The 25,217-nt window shown below is 39.1% G+C and overlaps 1 protein-coding gene across 1 annotated transcript; it reads right to left on the bottom strand.

The window, feature by feature from the left end:
- Positions 1–290: 290 nt before the first annotated feature.
- Positions 291–22,489, bottom strand: LOC139717895 (uncharacterized). Its single transcript, XM_071629382.1, has 7 exons — positions 22,473–22,489; positions 7,857–8,082; positions 6,085–6,227; positions 5,420–5,536; positions 2,736–2,999; positions 1,641–1,852; positions 291–626 (listed from the first exon to the last, which is right to left on the bottom strand). Exons 2-7 carry the CDS (start codon positions 8,045–8,047, stop codon positions 291–293), a joined length of 1,263 nt encoding a protein of 420 aa, XP_071485483.1. The 5' UTR covers positions 8,048–8,082; positions 22,473–22,489.
- Positions 22,490–25,217: the final 2,728 nt, after the last annotated feature.

Here is a 25,217-nt window from a genome sequence, read left to right as displayed (position 1 = left end):
ACTTTAATTATGTTGTTTTGCTGTTGCATGTTATATCATAATTTGTATATTTACATAATGCTGTATTTTATTTTAATGTCATACTTCTTTTTTTTTTCCGGATGAATGCGCTTAGAAACATCAGTATTAAGCGCTATATAAATGTTATTCATTATTCATTATCATTAGTGTGAGCCAGACTCACACTAGTACTGGGGCGTGATTACAAATACCATAATAGTACTGAGCATATGATGCTCATCTTACTCTGAATTTTCTTGTATCAGATTGCTGCCCAGAAAAATATCAAGTCACACATCTACATCCAGAACTTTGATGACTACGTCTCGCAGCTTGTAGTACTCCTCTTTGTAGTTGTACACGTGGGCGCTGATGCGGGCAAACAGTCGACTGCCCTCGTTGGTGACCGCCACCCCAGCGCCAGCTTGGGCAAGGTCATAAATCAGGTTGTAATTGCCGTTCTCACATCGATACTTGGCCAGCTTGGGCGTGTCTGGCAGGACGATGAGGAGCATGTTTGGCGCCCTCAGTGACTCCTCCCGTAGGATCACTTTCGTCTTCCATGCTGAAGCTAGCATGTCCGCTGCCCAAGTCACAAGTTCAGTGTTGTAGGCACTTATGTGCTCCTGTATTTTTATTTTATTTTGTTGTTGTTGTTGTTGTTAAATCACAGAGATAGAAGAGTGAGATGAAATGAGTATTCAGCTCTCAAACAATTATAAAGGATCAACACACGCACTTCATGACACTGATTCCAACTGACAGGAATGACAAGAATCTCTATGAGATGGGGTGGCACTACAATTTGAAAAAGGAAACTTCGATAATCTATGCAGATACCAGGACAGCTGTAAAATATATGGCCTGTCCAAAATGCATGCCATACTTATTTAAGCATAGCACTTTATTTTACCTGCAATAATCACCAGGGTTTCTGTTTAATTCTGATAAACTATAGATATGTCACTTGCATATCAAATCATGTGATGACCTGATATTTTTATCTCCTTTGTTGCCCCTCTTCCCAAATTACTGAAATAGGTTATAGGAAAGTACTGTAAACATCAATATTTTTACACAATTAATTTTTGCACTGGGCGGCTTAGAAACATATTCATGGGGTCTTGAATTAGAGCTGCACAATAATTTTTTTAATAGTCCTATGTTTTCATCCAATTCAAAGAAAAGAGAGAATTCATTTGTCATTTCCCTGCAAGAAAATGGATATGATGCCAAATCCATTAGAATGTACAGCCTGCACCAGATTTCACTGCAAATTTCCAAGCATTAGAATTATAATAGGCCATATGCACACACTCAAACAAACTTGTAACGGGGAAGCATCAAGGCACTGGCAAAGCGCACAATACAACCCATTCAAAATGTGCAGAGAAAACCACAAAGATATTTTTGTGGGAAAGAGAATTTGCAGTAGCCAAAAGTAGCGCAAAATATGTGGCACAGGAAAATTAATGCACTAGCCAAAAGTAGAGCAAAATATGTGGTACGTGAAAATTAATGCACTAGCCAAAAGTAGAGCAAAATATGTGGTACGTGAAAATTAATATATTGCAAATATTTCCACATTTAAAGAAGCCAATTGGTAATTTATTCTTATCAGGTTAAAAATGAACACCTACCAGACCCCCAAGGGATTTGTGGAATGCCACAGCAGTAGCTGCTGTATAGTATGGTGTGTTGTCCCGAGTCCCGATGTAATGGAAGCGCTCAAGGAGTTCCTCTGCGAAGGTAGAGTGTGAGGATATAGCGGTGCGTATCCAGGACTGGTGCTTAGGGTGGACGTAGAACAAGGCACAGCCACGGGCGGCAAACAACCACTTGTGAAGATTACCTTTACAGAAAGAGAATGCAGAACATGTAGTCTTTGTCATCATCACTCTCTCCAATTTGAATGCATGGTTGCCACTAAAATCACTAATGGAGTCTTTTCGGGGAAAACACCTGAATCATGTTTAGGTATGATGTAGATGAAACGGAAACTATTCTGCTCATGTGATATTACTCAATTCATTCAAGCCAATATATACAGGGTGTGGACTCTGACCTTAACCTGTTGAGGACGAGTGTTGAGCATACTCGGGCAGGTGTCTATGGGAAATGCGTGTCGTAGCATATATAAAAATCAATTAAAATTGAAGAGCTTATATTGAGTAGGTATTAGAGTGCTTACTGGCCATACAACCCCTGTTGCTCTGTGATTGCGTGGAGTTGGAGACGCAAGGTACTAGGCTTACCCCTCATGGCTAGCATGCTAGCATATGAGCAATTAAGCAACAGCCAAATGAAAGAGTCTGGACTCCCATAGAAGTTCAAAAATCTGCCCTGTAAAAATGTTACTTGAGCGTATAGAGCACATGCGCCAAGTGAAGTCCGCCATTTCTAAGTAGGTAACATGTGTGGCTTCTTGTGATCACAGACATTACTGTATATGCCGAATATTTCGCGAGGTTTTTATTTTCACGAATAGCAGTTATTCGCGAAATTAAAGACACACAAAAATATTGACTCTGATCCCTATATGAATGTGACGTACATGTATACATTGCTCCGTGCAGTACAGGACTCCACGATCGCGAATTTAACCACTCGCATAATTGTTGGGAAGTCTTGATTCGCGAAAATTTAGACTCGCTAAATATATGGTGTATACAGTACTCTATAGTTTGGCTTCTAAAGGCAGTGAGAAAATCTCTCTGATTAGAAAGCACTCGTACCAAAGTAGAAGTCGGCTTCGATCTCCTCCAGATTAAGAGGGATTTGCCCAGGACAGTGGGCACCGTCCACGACCGACAGTGCCCCGTGACGACGACAGAGGGCGATCAGCTCCTTGAGAGGCATCCTGATTGCTGACGCACTGGTGATGTGATCCAGCATGGCCATCTTGATTCCAGGATTTTCTTCTAGCGCCCTCGTGTGGCGGTCAATAATCTCCTCTGATGTTGTCTCAAAGGGTATCTCAATTTTTACAACACTGACCCCTAAAATAAACAAACAAACAAACAAACTGATAAACAACAATTTGCACTGAAAGTACAGGTAAGATGAATATTATTAACTGTCATGAAAGCACTTGTACATACATCTCTTAGCTCTTATTGCAAACCCATTTACATAGCCCCCAGCCCCTATGACTCAATTTGACTATTAGAGTTGACTTTTGAGAGAACCATGGACTTCAGATTCAGTTTGGTTATCAAGAAGTTAAATAAAAATCAACAAACATAAATTGACATGGTGTTGATGGCACAAAACAACACAAACAACAACTTTTCTTTCATTGAATACATGTCATCCATTCTGTATTAACTCTCTATGTGCCATGGTGGAAACCCCCTGTGTGCCACGTTATTCTGAGACACGAAGGTAGTCATTCTTTCAGAAAGAATTCTGTTTTTCCAAGTTGTATAACTTCTACAAATTTCTTTTAAGCTGGACACAATAGTGAGGAAAGTTAAAGAGGAATGCCAAACTTTGCTTCCATAAACAATGTATAACAATTCTATTTCCAATTTTTCTTTTGAATTACCAGTTGCTACATTACTGTAAAGGCATGACTTTGCACATAAAATAGTGACAGAAACTTAGAATGTACACGCAAATCTAGTTGGGAACACCGCTTGATAGTCAATCACCACATAGAATGCAAGCCGTATGTGAGAGGAACAAAAGCGCGAGAAACGCTTTGATTGTACCGCGGGATTAGCGATTTATCGATCGGTTTTGGCGGCTTTGTTTGTTGAGCAGAATACGCGAAGTTGGCACGCCGTCGACTGAGCCGGACGTGTGAACGTGGCACATAAAGAGTTAACCTATCATGTGCATACAAATGGCATTTCCTAAAATAGAGATGCCCTTGCAAAAGCAAGGGGGAGGATACTCTGAACTATACAAAATTCACTGATATTCATTGCAACACTAGCACGTACAATATATTTTAATGTTTTCCACTGAAAAATTTCATACACACTTGATACCTCTGAATAGGTCCAGACACCTTCGGCGATCGCCTCAGGTGTGTAAGACTGTTTCATAAGGTACCTTGTACGGGTAATTTCTGTCCTAACTTATGCCCCCATTCCACAGAGATCTTTCCTCATCAGTCACTCTTCGGAAGCAAAGTTTGTTTCCAGCCCCCTATTGAAGTACAGTAAACCTCGCATGAGTCGAAGCTCTCGGGACTAAAAAAAATGCGTCGACTTAAGTGAACTTCGACTCTCGCGAGAGTCGATTTTTTTTCGACTCACAGTTATGTACATGTATATAGTACATTTGCATGCATGCATGTGTGTGTGTGTGTGTGTGTGTATGCGTGCGTGTGTTTGCATTCAAATTTGTCTGTTCTTGAAGATAATGTTCTTATTGTGTTCTAAATTGAACATGGAATTTGTATCGATAATAGCAGTTAAACGTAGTTCTGAGAATGTCTGCGCTAATGTGGCAATGTGCATGTGCTATGTCTATGGTGCAACATAGGTAGCCATTGCTGGCAGACATTCTCTCAGCTGCGTGCTTTCATCTCTGTCAACCCTGAGACAAACACTCTCCCAGGCCCATCCCACCTCCATTGAACAAACTATACAGCCAGCCGGGCACGCACAAACAAGCTCCGCCCACTTGGCCTGTCACTAAAATAATAAAGCAGCGATTGGCTTGACCAAGGAATTCTGGCTTGACATGGATAAAGTATGGATGTGCTGTGTGTATGGATAAAGTATGGATCGATGTGCTGTGTGTTCGACATGCATGCGGAGCAATACGGTGTAAGATATTGAGTGTGCATGCTTACCTGCAGCAGGTCAAGGACAGGGTTCTGCGACATGCCAATTTTTTTGTTCTCCTCTAATGTGTAATGAGAATGCCAGACAAATCTTCTTCGGCTCAAGTGATGTAAACTATGTGTATTTAGTACAAAAGGGACCGAATGTTTTACTTCGACACAGCCGAAATTCGACTCTCGTACTTCGGCTTATCCACATATTTCTTAGAGAAAATACATAGGGAAAAATGGGGACTTTTTATTTTGCTTCGAGTTAAGTGATTTTCGACTCACTCGACATCGACTTATCCGAGGTTTACTGTATATCGGATCACAGCCTGATGAATCCGACTTGTTTTGGTTGACTTTCGGGTCAGTGTTAGACACGCCATGCGTAATCCACACTGGACGATCTTGCCTCATCACATTACCCCGGCATGTCTGACAATGACCTGATGGACGACTAACACAAGTCGAATTCATCAGACTGCCGCCCGATACACTTCGGTGGGTGGTCTGAAGCAACAAACTTTCCTTCCGATGAGTGATCGATGAGAAAAAAATCTCTGTGAATTGGGGCATTATGAATACATTTCCATCATTCTCAATTGCACAGTGACATATAATTTCTTCTACATGTACCTGGCTGCAGATCGATGATCATATTTACAGCTTTCAGGACAGCTCCATATGTGTGGCTTGACACCAAGATTTGGTCACCAGCTTGGAACTTGAAAGACTTGATGATGCAGTTAGTGGCTGCACGGGTGGAAAAAGAAAAAGAAAAAATGAAAATTGTTCGACTCTAAAGATTAACTCCACACCATGTGCAAAGTAATTTTCATGAATAGTACAGAGTAAAATGAAACAAACCAACAAGCAAATTTTCATCAGATCGGACATGAACTACATAAGTAATGGATATCTTAGGAAAAACAAGAAGAATATTATTTATAATCATATTTGGAAGCTACAGTGTAGCAATGACATCACTATCACCAAATTTGATTTGAGTAACATGTACGACATTGGTCAATATCACTATTGATTGGAGACATAGATTCCACTCATTTCAGGTGACTGCATGGCTGCACAGCCATACCTACATGAACAGTGTACAAGACACCACATCCTTTCACTTGGTGCCATTTTATGGGGAAAAAGAATGTTTTTGTTACTAGTCCAGTTTTACTCAGAATTCGAACTGTGCCCTGCCCTTCACCATTGGGGTAGCTTTCCCTAAAAAATAAATAAATGGTAGCCTCTATTGCAATGTCTATAGGATAATCGCTGCCGGGTATCCTTACCTGTTGTGACGTTTTCGACAAGCACTAGGTTCTCCGGTTTGGCGCCGACAAATTCTGCCACACATTCCGCGGCCTCCTTATATCTGCGAAGTCTGCTAAAGCGATACCATTCCTCCGGATTGGCCTCACGCTCTCTCATCAATCTGTACAAATGAGTGACATAAACAATAATCCCCTAAAAGAATAAGAAAGGAGTACCCCCCCCCCCCCAAATACACAGCATACCTACTGAGAAAACAGGATCACAGTGGTACAGCAAACCTGGATACAATGGAATCAATGATAGTACTGTCCTTACATTTTGACACACACAATGTCATTACAATACATCCACATTAGTAGTGGACAAATTCTGTAATCAACTAAAAAATTACTGCTTAGTCTAAGGAGCTAGATCACAAATGTTGTTACTTTTGACAAACACTGAGCATGATCTGTCAATTTCAGACCAGTAAATGATATGAATTATAATGATTCGTAGTTTCTCAAATTACAAGCCATGCTTGCATTAGCTTGCATACATGACTTCTTGGCAAACTCAGCATCATTTACTAAAACATAAAAGACAAAGGTTGATATTGTACAAACAATATAAAGCATCTACAAGTGAAAGTGCTTTGCATTGCAACAGTCATCAGATTAAATTTGCAGCTCATGCAAACTGGATTTACTAATACTGGGCAAATTCTTTAAGGATGGGTTGTTTTATGTTTCAGCACTCAATCTCTGCACTCGAATGAAGCACCACAGTCAATTGTTTATGCGGCACATGCCATGTCTAAAGGCAGAGGCAGTCACTATGTACTTGTGTTTCTAAGCTGGGACACTAGAAAGTTTTGTTAAATCATCATTAAGGAGGTAAATGCAACATGATACCTTAAAATTTCAAGTGACAGAGGTTTAGATAGTGTGTGTGTGTGTGTGTGTGTGTGTATGCATTTAGTTTGTTGCTGTTTTTCAGAAGGTGACCATTTTCTATCTACTATGTATTTGGCATGATTTTGCCCTTCAGCATACACTTCTTTCCTTTCTGTTGGATGTATTTCATCAACATCCTCTTCTCCCATCATTTTACTTTTTTATACCCTTGTGCCTCTCTACAATATTCTGTCAATCCAGGTCATATCCTCTCAATCTTATACCCCTTTCATTATCCTGGTATATTGATAATCTGAGCTTTCTTCATCCCACAACCTTTCAACCAACATAATGTAATGCCATGCACGAACAGTCTTTACAACCACGAAAGTCACATGGTTCAAAGCCCTGTTTTGACAGACCTTACACGACAACATGCAGAGAACAAAATTCCATGCCTCGGGCAATAAACTGCAGGAGAGAGCAAGGGGTACCGTTTTAACAGACACACACCAAAAACCTTCCCCCTGTAGGCTGCCGTAACAACCTACCGGTTCATGCGCGAAGGGGATGTGGTTACAACCCAGGCACATGATTGGCGAGCAGTGTGCCATTCTGTTTGGACTACTGCGCATGTGTGTTGAGTTTATCAAAGGAATGTTACTGCAAGAGCGTTTTAACAGAAGAGTTGTAAAAAGGGTAATGTAGAGGTAATTCTACCCTAGCTGGCTAGGGTATAGAATTCAGTTTAAGTTAGCATGACAACACGCGAGCAATATTTTACATGGACTGTTTTAACAGGCTGGGTAAAAAAATTAGCATTCTTGTTGCTATTTAGCAATTAAATGGATGAATCTAATTTGAGATTTCTCGAGGATTTTGATTTTACTCTTTGAAACCACAAAGCATGTTACCTTTGCTGAGCATCAAACACTTGTCTTGGCACTGCTCCGTATGAGCCGTTGTTGAGGTAAACGACAGAAGGGGCAAAGAGGAATTCCCGATCCTGTAGATCCTTGCCCAGGGCCGGTGGTGTCATCTCCTTTTCATGGGCATCTTTGGTCTCTGTTGCCATAGCAACAGGAAGGGTAGATGCTGCTGCCATTATCGTAGTGTGGTACTTCTGCAAGATTTCTTTTCCTACAGATGAGTAGACAGTATAGAGCAAGAGAAAATCCTCCATGAGACCATCTTTACAAGATCCTCTAGTATTATGACAATACACAATGGGCTAAACATTTCTATTCTAAAGCTAGGTAAAATGCCAGAGGTATTAGTCCATGGGCCAGGCCAGTTGTTGGTACCACCTGAGGTGGCAAAACCTTTTTGGTGTCATTTTGTTTGTCGGGCATAGATATGCTTGTCAAGCTATGATAGCATTTCCAAATGAGTAGCTTAGTCATAATAAATTTCATGCCACGAAAAAGGCTGTCAGCTCCAATTCGCGAAAATTTCATGCCGCAAATATATCTTGTTTTACAGTAGGTAAAAAGGAAAAATTTGACAGATGTCTATTGTGTCTATTGAGTCAAATATGACATTTATTTCAAGAATCTTATCCACTGATATTTTCAAGGTTTGTTTGTTTGTTTGTTTGTTTTTACAGCTGGCCTTGTTATCTGTGACATTTTACATCTTTGACTAGAGCATTACTATGTAAAGACCAAACCATCCATACTCCATTTTCTGAGACAACGCAATAAATGCCACAAAAATAGCAGTCTCATCTTTTAAATGCCTGCCCATTTACAACTCAGTCAATTACAAAATGCAAACACATGGCCTGATATCAGTCATGCATACTGTGTCATTGTTGATTCCAAAGTACTTGTGAAGAGTTCCTTTACTTGACAACAGCTGTACAGAGAACAATGGTATTGATGACAGTTTGACCCACATTCTATCACCTGTTTGCTCACATTTTCGTGAATGGAGTGCACAGTTCATGCACAGACTCCAACTCTCCCGTTTTCGACGGGAGATCTCCCGCCGAAAGCCCATTTTTGCACAATCTCCCGTTCTCCCGTTTGAGATTTGATTTCTCCCGCCCTGGCTCTGTGTCTCCCGGTGGAAAGGATTTCTTACTTATTTCTATCGTATGTTGAAAAAATAAGCCTTAGATAGCACCAGAGAACATCTAGAATCCTAGGAACTTCGCACTTCGCACACATCAACTTGGAGTCTCCCGTTTGCTAGGGGTTTCGGGAGGGAGAATCTCCAGATCAGAAGGTGCTTGGGGTTGGAGTCTCTGTTCATGTGAAGTCACACATCGGAGTGAAAAGTGCACCTTTCACTACATTGATTTCTACATTCATTACCTCCGCCAAGGAAGGAGGAATTTAAGTGATCATCAGCGTTGGTTTGTCTGTTGCAAAATAACTCAAAAAGTTTTTGGACGCGGATTGAAATGAAACTTGCATGAAATGTCGATATTGACACAAGGAACACCTCATCCAATTTTGGTAGTGATCTGGGAATTTTTATGGATTTTTGAAGGATTTTTCATACCGGTATATTTGGCATATAAGGTCAACAAACTTGGAGTTCAAGCTGCACGTACTGGAGGTTTAGATACGCGCATTAAAGTGCGCACTCTGCCCGGGCAAGGCGCCGTGCAATGACGCAAACAAAAGGCTTTTATTTTGGGAAATTACATGCGTGTAAGGATGGAAAAATCTCTTTGGGTGGAAATGAGTTGTTGGCTTGGCGGAGGTCTGTGCTCTCCGAGTGCTTTTCTAGTTTTCTAAATTATGTATTGTGGTAGATCACATCTAACATTACAACTATAAAGGACTCCATTGTTAAGGACATCAGTAAACCCAAAGTTTTAATTGTTGATCAACACAAATCTGCAAATGAACAGTGAATACCTCGACCTGGCTGTATTATACATTTGCCCACAGAGACGGACATGCATATAGATCGGTAAAAGTGGTTCTAGCAGTGCATCAATTACAAATGAAAGGTATTAGAGCTTCATAGATTGTTCAGTTTTAGTAGAATGGACAGCATTATAGATTTGATTTAGATTGATTTTGGTTTTCTTTCTTACTGGTACATTACTATAACCATTAAAAATTGCAAGAAACAGTTCTAAGAGAATTAACCTGCGGAGACTTTAAAACTGGTCTATAACCAAATACTGTAGTCAAAATGTTCATCACTTTTAAAGCATTTTGTACATAGATTCTAGGTGATTTTTTGAAGCAAGAATCTAATCAATTATTCTTCTCCCCCCCCCCACCCCCTTGCCAATGTGATACCACTACTCCATCTGTGCCTGCAAACACCAATGGCTGTTTTATCACTTTGGCCACCAGCAGAAAACACACACAAAGCCAAATGTGCCAGTAGTACGGATATGTTGGGTAGTAACATGTTAATAATAACTATTGGAATACGGAACTGTAACATCACTTAACTTGTGCTAAACTACTGTCTCTTGCACAAGTTAATTCACAAAAATCTTCTCCTTCTATCGGTGTACCGGCTCCTGTATACTGTACCGGTAGGCGTACTGGTTGGGGTATTCTGGGTAACGTTAGTAACTAAAATTTTACCTTTTTAGTTTAAAGATCTAATTGTTACATATAGGCCTACAGGTCGTGCCCAAACCAGTAAACATGGATGGGTATTAAAGTGCTGCTGGAAAAAACAACAACAAACAAACAAATGTAGAAGATTGGATCGTTTCACCAGACACTTTTTTTTTTTTTTTTTTTGTGGCTCTGAATTCCATACCGAGAGGATGAAATTTTGGCCAAAAATAGCATCAGTTTAAATATTCACAAATTCCTGAAAATTATGAATTCAGAAAAATTACACAAATTATAGTTTCGATATTTGGAAATAGAGTCTCTCCAAAAGTATAAGCCTCTCCAAAAAGTTGTCTTTTAGCGCGGTGAAAAATCACATTATATTTTATTCATTCCAGACACAATTTTCGTACTGGAATAATCAACGTCTTTTGCATTATCCTTGCATCAGAATCACAATTCACACCCACAATTCACCGCGTACACATGCCTTCTTATCGAGTGGACGTCAAAGGAAAAATCAGATGAGGCTCAAAATTTTGTACTTTTTATGTGTCTAACATGCACATTTTGAACTGTTCACGCGATAAAATCTTGTCATAGATCGTCATCTTCTTCTAAAATCTGAGGTGAAGTGTGAATTTCTTAGCGTTTTTTTTTTCTTTTTTGTGTCCCTTATTTTTGCGATTTTGGTCCATACAAGTCCTACGATTGTACAAATGTCATTAGTAACCAGAAATGTGCGCGTACAGAATTACCATGCTGTCCAGTAGCGCTGGTACCTGCCATAACTGGTAACGTTAGGTTAACTGATCAGTGTCGGTCAGTGTTCTTCAGATTCATCAGCGCATCACGTCCAGACATCATTAAAATGGCATACTCGTGAAATAGGCCCCACCACTGCGTGTCCGTACTAAACACTACGGCGGCTCGCCTATTTATACTTGTGAATTCAGCCCCACCGTGTGGCGTTCATCGGTAGGTAAGCACGGCGGTGGGGCTTCCTTCCACAGTATAATACTCATGAATGTGGCCCCACCAAGCGGCGTTTACGCGAAATTGATACAGCGGTGGGGCCGATTTCCACAGCATAGCATCTTTCGTCCTCCCTTTCTTCTCGGAAGGACTCCCTAATGTCCCTCGACTAATTTAACGGCCAATTTAACCATAAATACAACCCTACCTAACCCTAAACCCTAACCCTAACCCTAGGACCTAAATTTTACCCTTGCTTGCTAACGCACGGGTGCACGCGCACTGCGGTGGGGCCTATTTCACGATTTTGCCATTAAAATTCTTTCTGACTGTCATTATAATCGGCTATCAGTCTCGTTGTGGGGAAGAGTCCCAGTGTTTATAGATCTAGGTCTATACTATTACACTTAACCCGGGTTTAACTAGCTAACATTTGTAAACACAACTTGCCATGCTCTGTGTCCAGTGCTTCATTCACCCACCCACTCTCCGGCGATTTTTTTTTCCGTAACCCTAACGCGTCGAAATTGCCAATTGTGTCACTTGAGCAAAGACTATCGGTGAACAAGTTGGTTTTTGTACGCATGTGCGTGGACTTCGCATGACTTGGGCAGTTTCGTAGCTCCATGGTAAGGCCAAGGAGGTACTAGGCGTTGAGTTTGTACTGTATATCTACAGTACCACTGGCATGGTCGTCTGCTAACTACAGAATCAAATTACAATGTGAGAATGGGACGCCGTCCTTCAAACAGAAACATAACAACGGGTTTATGGGTATATGGGTATGTGATGCGTGTGTTTGTGTGTTTGTGTGTGTGTGTGTGTGTGTGTGTGTGCGTGGTTTCCACTTCACATGTCATCGGCATCGCGTTCGCCTTTGCCTTAGCTTACGTGGTATTTCTGTGGTTTTGTTCGCCGTCTGCTGACACTTTTCCTGTATCTCGCAAGACTTGCGTTTCTAGGATGCATGCAAACTCGACGTTGTCATCAATATCTTGCAAAAAGTAAATTTGAAATCTAATTGAAGCTTGGAATAGATTAAAATCAATATCTTGCAAAAAGTAAATTGGAAATCTAATTGAAGCTTGGACTAAATTAAAATCAATATCTTGCAAAAAGTAAATTGGAAATCGTATTGAAGCTTGGAATAAATTATAATCAGAGTATCATATTTAGGCCAACAGCTGCAGCATTGCTATTGTTATCAACATTGATCATGTTTATTAAGCCCCACAAAATCAGATTCAAAGTGGGCATTGGGTCTTGGGTAGATGAACTACTGGGTTAATTTGGGTTTATCCTCCGACTTCACGATGATTCAGAAAGCCGTAGTATAGGCTCCTTTTTAGTTCAGGTTCATGTATATCAAGATATATGATTACATTCTCAATAATATAACATCCAAGATGAAGATGGGGGAGGGAAGAGAAACTGTGGGGGGGGGGGAGCTATAGTAATCATCGATTTTGATCGATAATCTCTCTATAAATAGTTTAATTTAATCAGCTTTAAAAGGGCATTTTGGATCGGCCAAAAATCAAAAGATGTGCTATTTCCAACAAATTCTATTCATTTTCCCAGTCCATACATGTACAAAATTGTTCTAGTATCACGGTTTGAATTGCTCTATCAATATTTTTTTTTTGATTTTCACTTTATCATTGCCAACCCTATAGTCCTTCTCATCACGTACCATCGTCACCTCTACCACCATTGAAGGAAACCAAAACCCAAAAAGAAATGTGGATTGAGTGAAAGCAGCAACATTAGTAGAACACATCACTGAAAGTTTAAGGAAAAGCGGGCAATCAATGCAAAAGTTATAAATTTTTAACGTTTTGATGTTGGAACCACTGGCTGCATGACATCAGGGGTGGGCAACAACATAAAGAAAATATAAAGAAAACAAACATGTTTTCACTTTTCTTGAGTAATGGAAGAGCATTTGATTAACCACTTTCAGAAAGTAGGGGGAATGATTACTACCCTCAACATAAATTATGTCAGTATCGATTAAGTGAGGGAATGTGTAATTTTATTGATTTTTTTTTTTTTTGGTGTGGAATTCTCTTCATATTTTCTTTACATTGTTGTCCACTAAAGACGTCATGATCTCTAGTAGTCTCTTTATTAAGTGATTACAACACCAAAATATAAAAACGAATAACTTTTGATTGTCCGATTTTTCCTCAAACTTTCACTGATGTGTACTGCTAATGTTGCTGCGTTCACTCAATCCATATTGTTCTTTGGGTTTGGTTTCCTTTCCAAGGTCAAAAAACCAGTAGAAACCAGTAGAAACTAGTCAGCATTTTTAACTGGTCGTTACTGGTTTTAACTGGTCTTAACTGGTTTCAACTGGTTCCAGTTGAAACCAGCAAGGTAACTCTAACTTTCCAGTAACAAAATGAGCAATTCTAATTGAAACCAGTTGAAGACGTACTGGTACCAGTTGATACCAGTTTAAACATACTGGTACGAGTTTATACCAGTTGAAACCAGTAAAAGTCTACTGATGGCCAGTTGTAATACCAGTTCAAGCCTCACTGTACCAGTTGGTAACAGTTTCTGTCGGTTAAAGTTTTACTGCATGGTATACTAGTTGATACCAGGGGGGGGGGGGGGCGTTTCATCAACGAGTTCGTCGGAGGTTTTCACCGACAAATTTGCTATCAGCCAATCAGACGCAAGGATTTCAGTAGCTTTTAACAGTTGTCGGAAAAACGTTTCATGAAACACCCCCCAGTTCAAGTGTCATTTTGTACCAGTTGATACCAAATGAAGGCTACTGGTCTATTATAAGTTAATACGAGTTGAAGTTCCCAGTTGATACCAGTTCAAGTCTTAATGTGTACAACGGTACCACTTGATATATTAACCAATCATCACTATACCATCATTGCTTTTATCGGATTACCATGCACGACCATAAACATCATTACTATCATTTCATCTTATCATCATCACCACGATTATCACTCGTATTACCATCGTATACATATCACCACAAGCAATGAATCTTCCACCACTATCAATATTTTTTTTTCATGTCATCAATCCATCAACAACAACTTCACGAAATCTCTTTCAAAGTTTTCAGCATCTTCATCATTATCCTCAGTCTAAATAAGCATTGCGACTGGCAATACATTCCTATACTCGATCCCTCCCTCCAATGCCCACAGTATATGGCCTAGCACCCTTTATTGAATTGATGAAGAGAAACGATTGAATATCAAAACACTGATTTTTTGTTTGTTTGTTTGTTTGTTTTTGTATGAGTACTAGCTGATTTATTCAAAAGTCTTAAATGGATGACACGACGTTTTGAGTTCAGTCGCCAGTGCGTCCATAACTTAGCACCTTCGTACCTTCAGGTGCACTTAGTTAAGCCTAGTGATGTACATGAACATCATATACAATGCTAATAGACAGTGGAAATCTACATGTGCCAAGATTTCGCTCTGATTGTCACAAGTGCAGCCCAATCGTATCCTCCTTGAATGGAACAGGCTAGATCATTCAATTAGATCGGCTTCTTCCATATATTCATTTAAGAGATTGTTTAAGCAAAGTTGTTATTTGTAAGTAACACACGAAATTTATTCTGGGCTAGCTTAACATTCCTGTATAATAGCGTTTTAATTGTTATTTCGGCATTCTGGTGAACTCTTGCTGTGGCATGTACTTTTTTATGTTACTTTGCAATGTACAATATGCTGGTATGTATCTACACTGTATAATTATGTCATCTTCTGTATATACCTTTTGCTATTTAATGTACATATGTTCATCATTCAGGGCTCCATGGAAGACCAATATTTATTGGTGAATGGGCTACCCTGACAAAAGATTAGAAATAAATAAATAAGTAGATAAATAGATAGATAAAATAAATAAATAAACTAGCCGCATTCACACGTACAAAATAGCTGGTTACCGAGCGCGCTTCAAAACTCGAGTTCTTGTTATACTCGCAACTTTTTATGAACTTCATGATGATCGATATATTATAGAAACAAACACCTGGCTTTAACTGGTATCAGATTCCCAGGTGGGTTCATGACTTTAAATGTGTATAAACCATTTGTTGTCGACCGACACCCGAAAAAGGAAGCCATGAGTGATTTGTCGTCTCGAAGTCGTGCAGTATCGTACACATAAAAAGTGATGAGATATTAGAGCTGTGAAAGAAGTTTACCAGTATGAAGTTTATCAATATCAGCATAACCATTATGTCTACTATGTGAGAGAGAGAAAAAAAAAATCCAACCCACCAGCTCCGATTCTCAATTAAACACATTTGTAGAAGAGATTTGAAACGATCGTTTTGTAATGTGTTATGTGGCACAAAATAATTGCACTTATTTTTAATAATGGTAATCGATAACCAAATGAAAATCAAATTGCCAGATATTAGCCAATATAAGATCTTTTCATTTAGTTGGAGTAACGAGCATCAGTTCAGAGTCACAGAGGCTACTTACGAGCTTTTATAAAATGCATTCATAGGAAACTGATAACTACAAGTTTGAACGATGATATCACCCATTATGATGGTTACAGTTCGTTATTGAGGTGAGTATTCCGAAGGTTCGTTATTCCGAAGATTCGTTATTCCAAAGGTTCTTTATTCCGAAGGTTCGTTATTCCGAAGGTTCGTTAATCCGAAAATAAAACAAAGCTCGTTATTCCGAAGGTTCGTTACGGACCCTATTTCATTGTCGGATCAACGAACCTTCGGAATAACGAACCCTATATTTTATTTCCGGATTAGCGAACCTTCAGAATAACGAACCCTATTTCAGTTTCGAAAAAACAAGCCTTCGGAAAGCGAACCCTATATTTTTTTTTTCGGATGAACGAACCTTCAGAATAACGAACCTGCGGAATAGCGCCAAATATGTTCGGATTAACATAGGCCTACCGTTTTTTTTATGTTAGGAATAACGAATATCCGAAACACACAAATCCCCTATACCTAGAGGTTTGTTAACCCGAAAATCAAGAAAGGTTCGTTAATCCGGACATTATTCCGAAGGTTGGTTAGTCCGAAAATAAAATAGGGTTTGCTATTCCAAAGGCTCGTTTATTCGAAAAGGAAATAGGGTTCGTTATTCCGAAGGTTCGTTAGCCAAAAATCAAACAAGGTTCTGGAACGGGTCACAAGACCTTTTGAACGTTCTTAAAACGTTTTTAAACGATCTAGAGGGCTTTCAAAAGTTATCTGAATGTCTATAACGTCCAAACGTTTTTCTGTCGTCCTTAAAAATCATGTGTAGTAAGGTTTTTAATTGTTATTTTTTACGTTTATGAAACGTTTTTATAACGTCCAATTGAAACGTTATAAATACGTCGAAAAACCTTCCAGAAAAATGACGTTCTGACAACGTTTTGACAAAACGTCCAAATAACGAACTTGGAACGTTTCAAGAACGTTTAGAAAACGTCCAAATGTTAGCTAGGAACCAGATTTGTATCATGGTTGTCTTAAGGTGCTCACATGCACTTTATTAGACCTTAACCGGCCACGATCTAAAAATGACATCAAAATCACGTCCATTTTCCTTGTTTATTTTTCCTGAAAAAGGCGTCTTTCAGACATCTTTCTTGTTTTCTTTACCAATATACATCAAAAAGGCATGAATTGACGTGAGATGACGTGCTCATGACATTATTCTGAAGTACATCTTGTCTTTAGAATTGTGTTTTACACATCATTAAGACGACTCTAATGACCACCAATGACATCTTTGGGACAACTTCCATTTGAGCAAAAATACGACATATTCACGTCAGTTTGAAATGTTTATATGATGCAATTGTATCTGCCTGTTATTTTCGTTTATGAGACATTCAATTAGTAATTTACACGTCTTTACGATATCTTTGCATAACCAACCAGGCGTCAGAAAGACGTCACAAATATAACGTCTTTTAGATGTCTTCAAACAATAATACGACTTTTTGGCCTTAGGTTGAGACGTCTAAGTAGCGTCTGTTTTCTTTGCTTATTTAGTAATACGTCAAACAAACGACAATTATTACGCCTTTCTGAAGTCTAGATAATGAATTCTCTCGATGTCTTCCATTTGAGCAAAAAAAAAAAATCTTATTTTTGACAGCTGACTGACGTGGAATTGTCGTCGTTGTGACGACAGTATAATATAATACTGATAAAACTCTGTAAAACTATAATTCGTAAGCCTTAATTATATGAAGTCACAAAGACATCGCAAAACTGACGTAAATTTAACGTCACGTCATTAATATGACGTGGTAAATAGGTTGCAAGGCAGCGTAAATTTTATTTCACTAATACGTCGTAAATATAAAGTGGATAATACGTCACAAAACTGACTTGAAATTTACGTCTTTACCCAGCTAACAAAAAGACGTTTTCTAAACGTTCTTGAAACATTCCAAGTTCGTTATTTGGACGTTTTGTCAAAACTCTTTTAGAACGTCTTCTTTCGGAAGGTTTTCGACGTATTTAAAACGTTTCAATTGGACGCTATGAACACTTCTTTTAAACATTAAAATAACACTAAAAAAAACCTTTCTAAATTTTTAGGACCGACAGAAAAACGTTTGGACGTTATAGACATCCAGATAACTTTTGAAAACCCTCTACAACGTTTAAAAAAGTTTTAACAACGTTCAAAAAGTCTCATGACCCGTTCCAGACCCTGTTTGATTTTCAGATTAACGAACCTTCGGAATAACGAACCCTATTTCTTTTTTGAATAAACGAGCCTTCGGAGTAGCGAGCCCTATTTTATTTTCGGACTAACGAACCTCCAGAATAACGTCACAAAATGTCCGGATTAACGAACCTTTCTTGATTTTCGGGTTAACAAATCTCTAGGTATAGGGGATTTGTGTGTTTCGGATATTCGTTATTCCAAAGGTTCGTTAATCCGAAAATCAAAAAGGGTATGTTAATCCGAATATTTGTGACGTTATTCCACAGGTTAGTTTTTCCGAAGGTTCGTTTATCCGAAAAAAAAAAAACTAGGGTTCGCTTTCCGAAGGCTCGTTCATTCGAAAATAAAATACGGTTCGTTATTCCGAAGGTTCGCTAATCCGAAAATAAAACAGGGTTCGTTATTCCGAAGGTTTGTTGATCCGACAATGAAATAGGGTCCGTAACGAACCTTCGGAATAACGAGCTTTGTTTCATTTTGTACTCTCTTTGCAACTTGTTCTGTGTTTGTTATTTGTTGTATATCATTGCATATGTTTGCATTTTCGCCGTGTGTTTGTACACTTTGTTATTCTATGTGAAACACGGCCTTGCTGAAAAACAAAAAATAAACTCAACTCAACTCAACTCATTTTCGGATTAACGAACCTTTGACAAACGAAACTTCGGAATAGCGAACCTTCGGAATAAAGAACCTTCTGAATAACGAATCTTATGAATAACGAACCTTCGGAAAAAAGAATCTTCTGAATAACGAACCTTGTAGATAACGAACTGTAACCATAATAATGGGTGCTATCATTGTTCAAACTTGTAGTTATCAGTTTCCTATGAATGTATTTCATAAAAACTCGAAAGTAGCCCCTGTGACTCTGAACTGATGCTCGTTGCGCCAACTTAATGAAAAGATCTTAAATTTGGCTAATATCTGGCAAAGTGATTTTCATTTGGTTATCGATTACCATTTTTGAAAATAAGGGAAATTATTTTGTGCCAAATAACACATTATAAAACGATCGTTTCAAATCTCGTCTACAAATGTGTTTTACTTGAGAATCGGAGCTGGTGGGTTGGATTTTTTTTTTCTCTCTCTCACATAATATGGTTATGCTGATATTGATAAACTTCATACTGGTAAACTTCTATCACAGCTCTAATATCTCATCACTCTTTATGTGTACGATACTGCACGACTTTGAGACAACAAATCACGCATGGCTTCCCTTTTTGGGTGTCGGTCGACAACAAATGGTTTATACACATTTTTAAAGTCATGAACCCACCTGGGAATCTGATACCAGTTAAAGCCAGGTGTTTGTTTCTATGATATATCGATCATGAATTTTATAAAAAGTTGCGAGTATAACAAGAACTCGAGTTTTGGAGCGCGCTCGGTAACCAGCTATTGTGTACGTGTGAATGCAGCTAGTGTTCTTACAAACAAACAAGCAAACACACAAACAAACAAAAATCAGTGTTTTAATATTCAATCGTTTCTCTTCATCAATTCAATTAAGGGTGCTAGGCCATGTGGGCATTGGAGGAAGGGATCGAGTAGGAATATATTGCCAGTCGCAATGCTTATTTAGACTGAGGATAATGGTGATGATGCAGAAAACTCTGAAAGAGATTTCGTGAAGTTGTTGTTGATGGATTGATGACATGAAAAAAAAGTATTGATAGTGGTGGAAGATATATTGCTTGTGGTGATATGTATACGATGGTAATACGAGTGATAATCGTGGTGATGATGATAAGATGATATCCAGTTGTGAAATGATAGAAATGATGTTTATGGTCGTGCATGGTAATCTAATAAAAGCAATTATGGTATAAGTGATGAGTGCAGTTGTTAAGAAACCAAAACCCAAAGAACAATATGGATTGAGTGAACGCAACAATATTAGCGTTACACATCAGTGAAAGTTTGAGGAAAAATCGGACAATCGATGCAAGTTATTCGTTTTTATATTTTTGGTATTGTAATCACTGAAAAAAGAGATTACTATAGAGACCGTGACGTCTTTAGTGGACAACAATGTAAAGGAAATATAAAGAGAATTCCACACACAAAAAAATCAATAAAATTACACATTCCCTCAACTTAATTGATACTGACAAAATTTTTGTTAAGGGTAGTAATCATTCCCCCTACTTTCTGAAAGTGGTTAATCAAATGCTCTTCCATTACTCAAGAAAAGTGAAAACATGCTTGTTTTCTTTTTTCTTTATGTTGTTGCCCACACATGATGTTATATGCAGCCAGTGGTTCAAACATCAAAACGTTAAATATTCATAACTTTTGCATCGATTGCCCGATATTCCTTATACTTTCAGTAATGTGTTCTACTAATGTGGCTGCTTTCACTCAATCCATATTTCTTTTTGGGTTTTGGTTTCCTTCAATGATGGTCGTGGTGGTAGAGGTGACGATGGTACGTGATGAGAAGGACTCGATAGGGTTGGCAATGCAAGTGATCAAAAAAATTATTGATAGAGCAATTCAAATCGTGATACTAGAGCAATTTTGTACATGTATGGACTGGGAAAATAAATTGATTTTGTTGGACATAGGACTTTTTTTTATTTTTAAATGCCGATTCAAAATGCCTTTGTAAAGCTGATTAAATTTATAGAGAGATTTATCGATCAAAATCGATGATTATTAGCTCTACCCCAGTTTCTCTTCCCTCCCCCATCTTCATATTGGATGTTATTTCACGAGAATGTAATCACATATCTTGATTACATGAACCTGAACAATAGGCCTAAGGAGCCTATACTACGCCTTTCTGTATCATCGTGAAGTTGGAGGATAAACCCAAATTAACCCAGTAGTTCATCCATGTTACCCAAGACCCAATGCCCACTTCAAATCTAGTTTGCAGGCACAAACCCTTGTTGGTCGTATTAGGAGTCTGCATGTGCCAAGACTAATACACGCACCACTGCACTGCAGCCTCTCCCAACAAGGGAGAAGCTACAACAAAGGGCCTATAGGACAGTGCCGAAGTGGTGCATATAGTAGTCTTGGCGCAGACTCCTTTACGACCAACAAGGGTTTGTGCCTGCAAACTACTTCAAATCTGATTTTGTGGGGGTTAATAGACATGATTAATATTGATAACAATAGCAATCGCTGCAGCTGTAGACCTAGATATATAATACTTTGATTATAATTTATTCCAAGCTTCAATTGGATTTCCAATTTACTTTTTTTTGCAAGATATTGATGACGACGTCGAGTTTGCATGCATCCTAATTGGGCTCACACCTGTACAAATAAAATGGAATGTCCCAGACCCCTTCACAAATTCGTACCAAAGATACCAAAATAAATGAAGAAGAATTAATTTAAAATCAATGATATAGTTTGGCAAAAACTGAATAGCTGTAAATATTGAGTATGAATTCTTCTACAAACTGCATTTTGGTTGGAAGATGAAAGCTTTTCTGATTGAATTTGAGGAGACTTTATTTCATTGGCTGCATGTACAGAAAAGATGTGATTTTTTGAGTGAAGAGAACTCGTAGTTTGGCTTTGCAGACCCTTGGACAGAATTTAAGCCGAAGAACCCACCTGGGAAATTTGATGGATGACAGGGTATATCTCACTTATCCTGGTTAGTGAAGATGAAACATCTCATTTCTTCCAGCTGTTTTACAGAATTTTTTCTAAGGGGAATTATTTACCCGTGTGAGCCCAGTAGACACAGGAAAAATGTCAGTAGACGGCGATCAAAACCACAGAAATACCTACAAAGGCGAACACGATGCTGATGACATGTGAAGTGGAAACACACACATACACACACGCACACACACACACACACACACACACTCACACACACACACATACCCATACACACAAACCCGTTATGCTTCTGTTTGAAGGACGGCGTCTCATTCTCACGTTGTAATCTGATTCTGTAGTTAGCAGACGACCATGCCAATGGTACTGTGTGTAACAGTACAAACTCAACGCCTAACTGCCCAAGTCATGCAGTCCACGCACATGCGTACAAAAACCAACTTGCACACTGATAGTCTTTGCTCAAGTGACACAATGGGCAATTTCGACGCGTTAGGGTTACGGAAAAAAAAATCGCCTCCCGGACGACGCAGGCTGCAAGCCGCCGCAGCCGCCGCTGCCCGGGGCGTTACACTGTCTTGTGGAGAGAGGTAATGCTGCAGTTAGCTCAGCTTTTCATCGAACAAAACACTGCATCTAAAGTTGTCAAAGCAGTTGTCTCGTCTCCCTCATTGTTATGGCTACTTGGCACACACTTCATGAACCAAAGATTATCACTTACCAAAATTGAATATGAGGATCTCGTACAGTCACAAGACCGCCAGTAGCTGCCAGTACCCTAACTGCGACCAGCAGCCCCAACGTACAACGTACAGTGTTGGGGCTGCGCCGTTTTGGCCTCGATATTTTAATGTTGTACCAATCGGGTGCCGTTCCGGCGCTGTATTTCCTTAATTTTTCAACAAAAACTACTGGGAATACTTACATGGGTGGACTAAACCTAAATGATTCACATCGGCGACTGTTTGATGCATTTCATTGCTTATGATGCAGAAAATGCTGTCTTATAAGGCAAATATCTTCAGCTCACCGATGCTCACTAAAACTCACAATCACTTGCACATGCGCACACAATGCATTCAGTGCAGTGCATTGACAGATGTATTACTCGCTACATGATGCATATTCACCGTGCGATGATGCATTATTCATATCCTTTTGCGTCCGTAACGTTGACGTCATTGTTTACGCATGCGTAGATGCGTACTGATGGATATACACGTTCAAAATAGCAGCAAAGCTCTCCACTAGGGCAGACCACCTACTCCTAAAAAATGTGGAAAATTATTCAGTTTCCAGATAAATTGGTGAGAAGGACCAAGGCAATGGGGTAGTGTATATTTCATTTTATATTGTCACTGTGTTTATGATGGACATTTAGCCATGGTTTATTTGTGAAGTTGCCGTATATGTGGCAATAGGGAGTTGTTCGTGATTCTCACTTGAACGAAACTGCGGGGTAGCCGCCAGGACCCCGCCGCAGAGCGGCGGGTCTCCGGGGCTACCAGTACCCTAACCCCGTCGCGGGGCGCTGTAACACAGTAACAGCGCCCCGAAGCAACCCATGCAATTTTAGGAAGCACTCAAATGCACTGCAACACGTAAACAACTCACCGCTCAAAAGGACACTTGGATTCGCAACGAAAAGCCACATGATATAAAACCATTATTGTCGAACAATAGAAACGACTATGTATTTCTCACCATTACCTCCGAAAACAAGATAAATAGTCATCTTTGAGACCGTCTAGTCGAGATACTGTCCGTTCGCCGTTTTGAACGTATCACGCAAATATACTGATCTGCGCATGCGCAAATGAATATTCATATTTTACGTCATCTGCCATATGTACAGTGTACAATGTTGCTCGTATATTTGGTTCTCGGTCTCATTTAATAAAGGACACTTGTTCCTCTCACCTCCCTGTTCGTACCAATACGATAGGTATCATGGAGTTCAAAGATGCTCTAAGTGAAGTAGAGGAGGATGCAAAAAGAATTAAGTTCAAAGTGGAGCAAATAGAAATTATCAAGAACGCAGTGAAACAGAATGACACCTTCCTAATGTTGCCAACTGAGTTTGGCAAGAGTGCTTGCTTTGGTTTCATCACCAAATCTTGGAAGTTGGATAAAGCAGGGCTGCACACTAACCCATTTTTTTTTTCTGCCGGTCCAACCTGTCTCTGTCGGATCAGTAAATATCCATTTTTCCCCCCCCCCCCCCATTTTTGTACTGGTCGGAACAGAAAATTTACTGGTCAACAACAACCTGACAAAGCATTAACTGGCTTGCAAATTTATTTTCATGTTTTTGTCGACAGTAATATTACCTCCCCCCCCCAAAAAAAAAAAAAAAAAACATTTTGCAAATAAACATTTTGTAAACTCAAGTGCCTTGTTTACGGATCATTTTCTTGAGAAGGAACAAACAGGAATCATTTGTGAATTGATTTGTTGATACGAAAAGGAAGTAAAAAAAAAGAAAAAAAGAAGGGACTGAAATGCGGTTTTTAACTTTCCTCCGAAAATTTCTTCCCGTATCTTGGCGTTCTTAAAAGTACACTGCAGGGTCGAATTTTTAATGCTTTGTACTCCTATCTCTTCTTCGTGTATAGAACCATTTTAAAAGAATTGAATGTTTGTGAATCAAAGTGTTAAATGATTATGAACAAAATCAGATTGTATCAAATGCGTTTGTGACTTTTTGTCAACATCGGCGCACGTAGAGTAACACGCGTTACTTAAGTTCTGCGCTTTTCACATTTTTGGTGCTCAGCTGGATTGTAATGATTATATGAATTATTTTTGCTGTATAGTATTTTCTGATGCACGTGCCAGAAGGGGTTCTTTATTTTTCTCCCGATAATCTTTTCGCATTTGTGCATGCGCTCTTGAAAGGTATATACGGCAGCATACGGCATCAGGGTCAAATTCACGATTCTTTTTGCGCTTATTTCTAACTCAAATATCAGCGGAATTGTGACGATTTCATGAACTTTACTTCGGATCACTGTTCGGATGTAATCTGTTGTGATGAACACACCAGAATTGTTGACAATGCACCCTTTATTTTGCTCCGGTAATCTTTTCGCATTTCGTAAATGCGTCCTCTCGGAATAGAAGAAATGATACGGCCGAATTCATGATTCTTTTTGCACCTCTTGTTCTCCTCAAACTTCAACGGGATTGTGATGATTTCATGAATCATTTCGGCTGTAATTTTTATAATGCACGCGCCAAAAGAGGTTTAAAATGTGTCTTATTTTTCTCCCGAATTTGTGCATGCGGTGGCGTTTTTGAAAGATACACAGCATGCAGGGCCAAATTCACGATCCTTTTTGCGCCTATTGTTTCCTCAAATTTCAACGGGATTGCCATGATTTCATGGATTATTATTCGGCTATAATCTTAATGATTCACGTGCCAAGAGGGGTTGAAAATGTGTTCTTTATTTTTCCCCGATAAA

The sequence above is a fragment of the Diadema antillarum genome, unplaced genomic scaffold, assembly GCF_040938485.1.
Source record: "Diadema antillarum isolate AM-2024a unplaced genomic scaffold, OU_Dant_1.0 scf00000085, whole genome shotgun sequence".
In the NCBI taxonomy this organism is placed as follows: Eukaryota; Metazoa; Echinodermata; class Echinoidea; order Diadematoida; family Diadematidae; genus Diadema; species Diadema antillarum.
Note: the sequence above shows the minus strand (reverse complement) of the source record. Positions and strands in the feature narration are given on the sequence as shown.

Coding starts and splice junctions, on each gene's coding strand:
- LOC139717895 (XM_071629382.1), bottom strand. CDS start 8,047: ATGGCAGCAGCATCTACCCTTCCTGTTGCTATGGCAACAGAGACCAAA. Junction 6,228..7,856: donor GTGTTTGATGCTCAGCAAAG/GTAACATGCTTT, acceptor TCATTTGTACAG/ATTGATGAGAGAGCGTGAGG. Junction 5,537..6,084: donor TGTCGAAAACGTCACAACAG/GTAAGGATACCC, acceptor CCACCCGTGCAG/CCACTAACTGCATCATCAAG.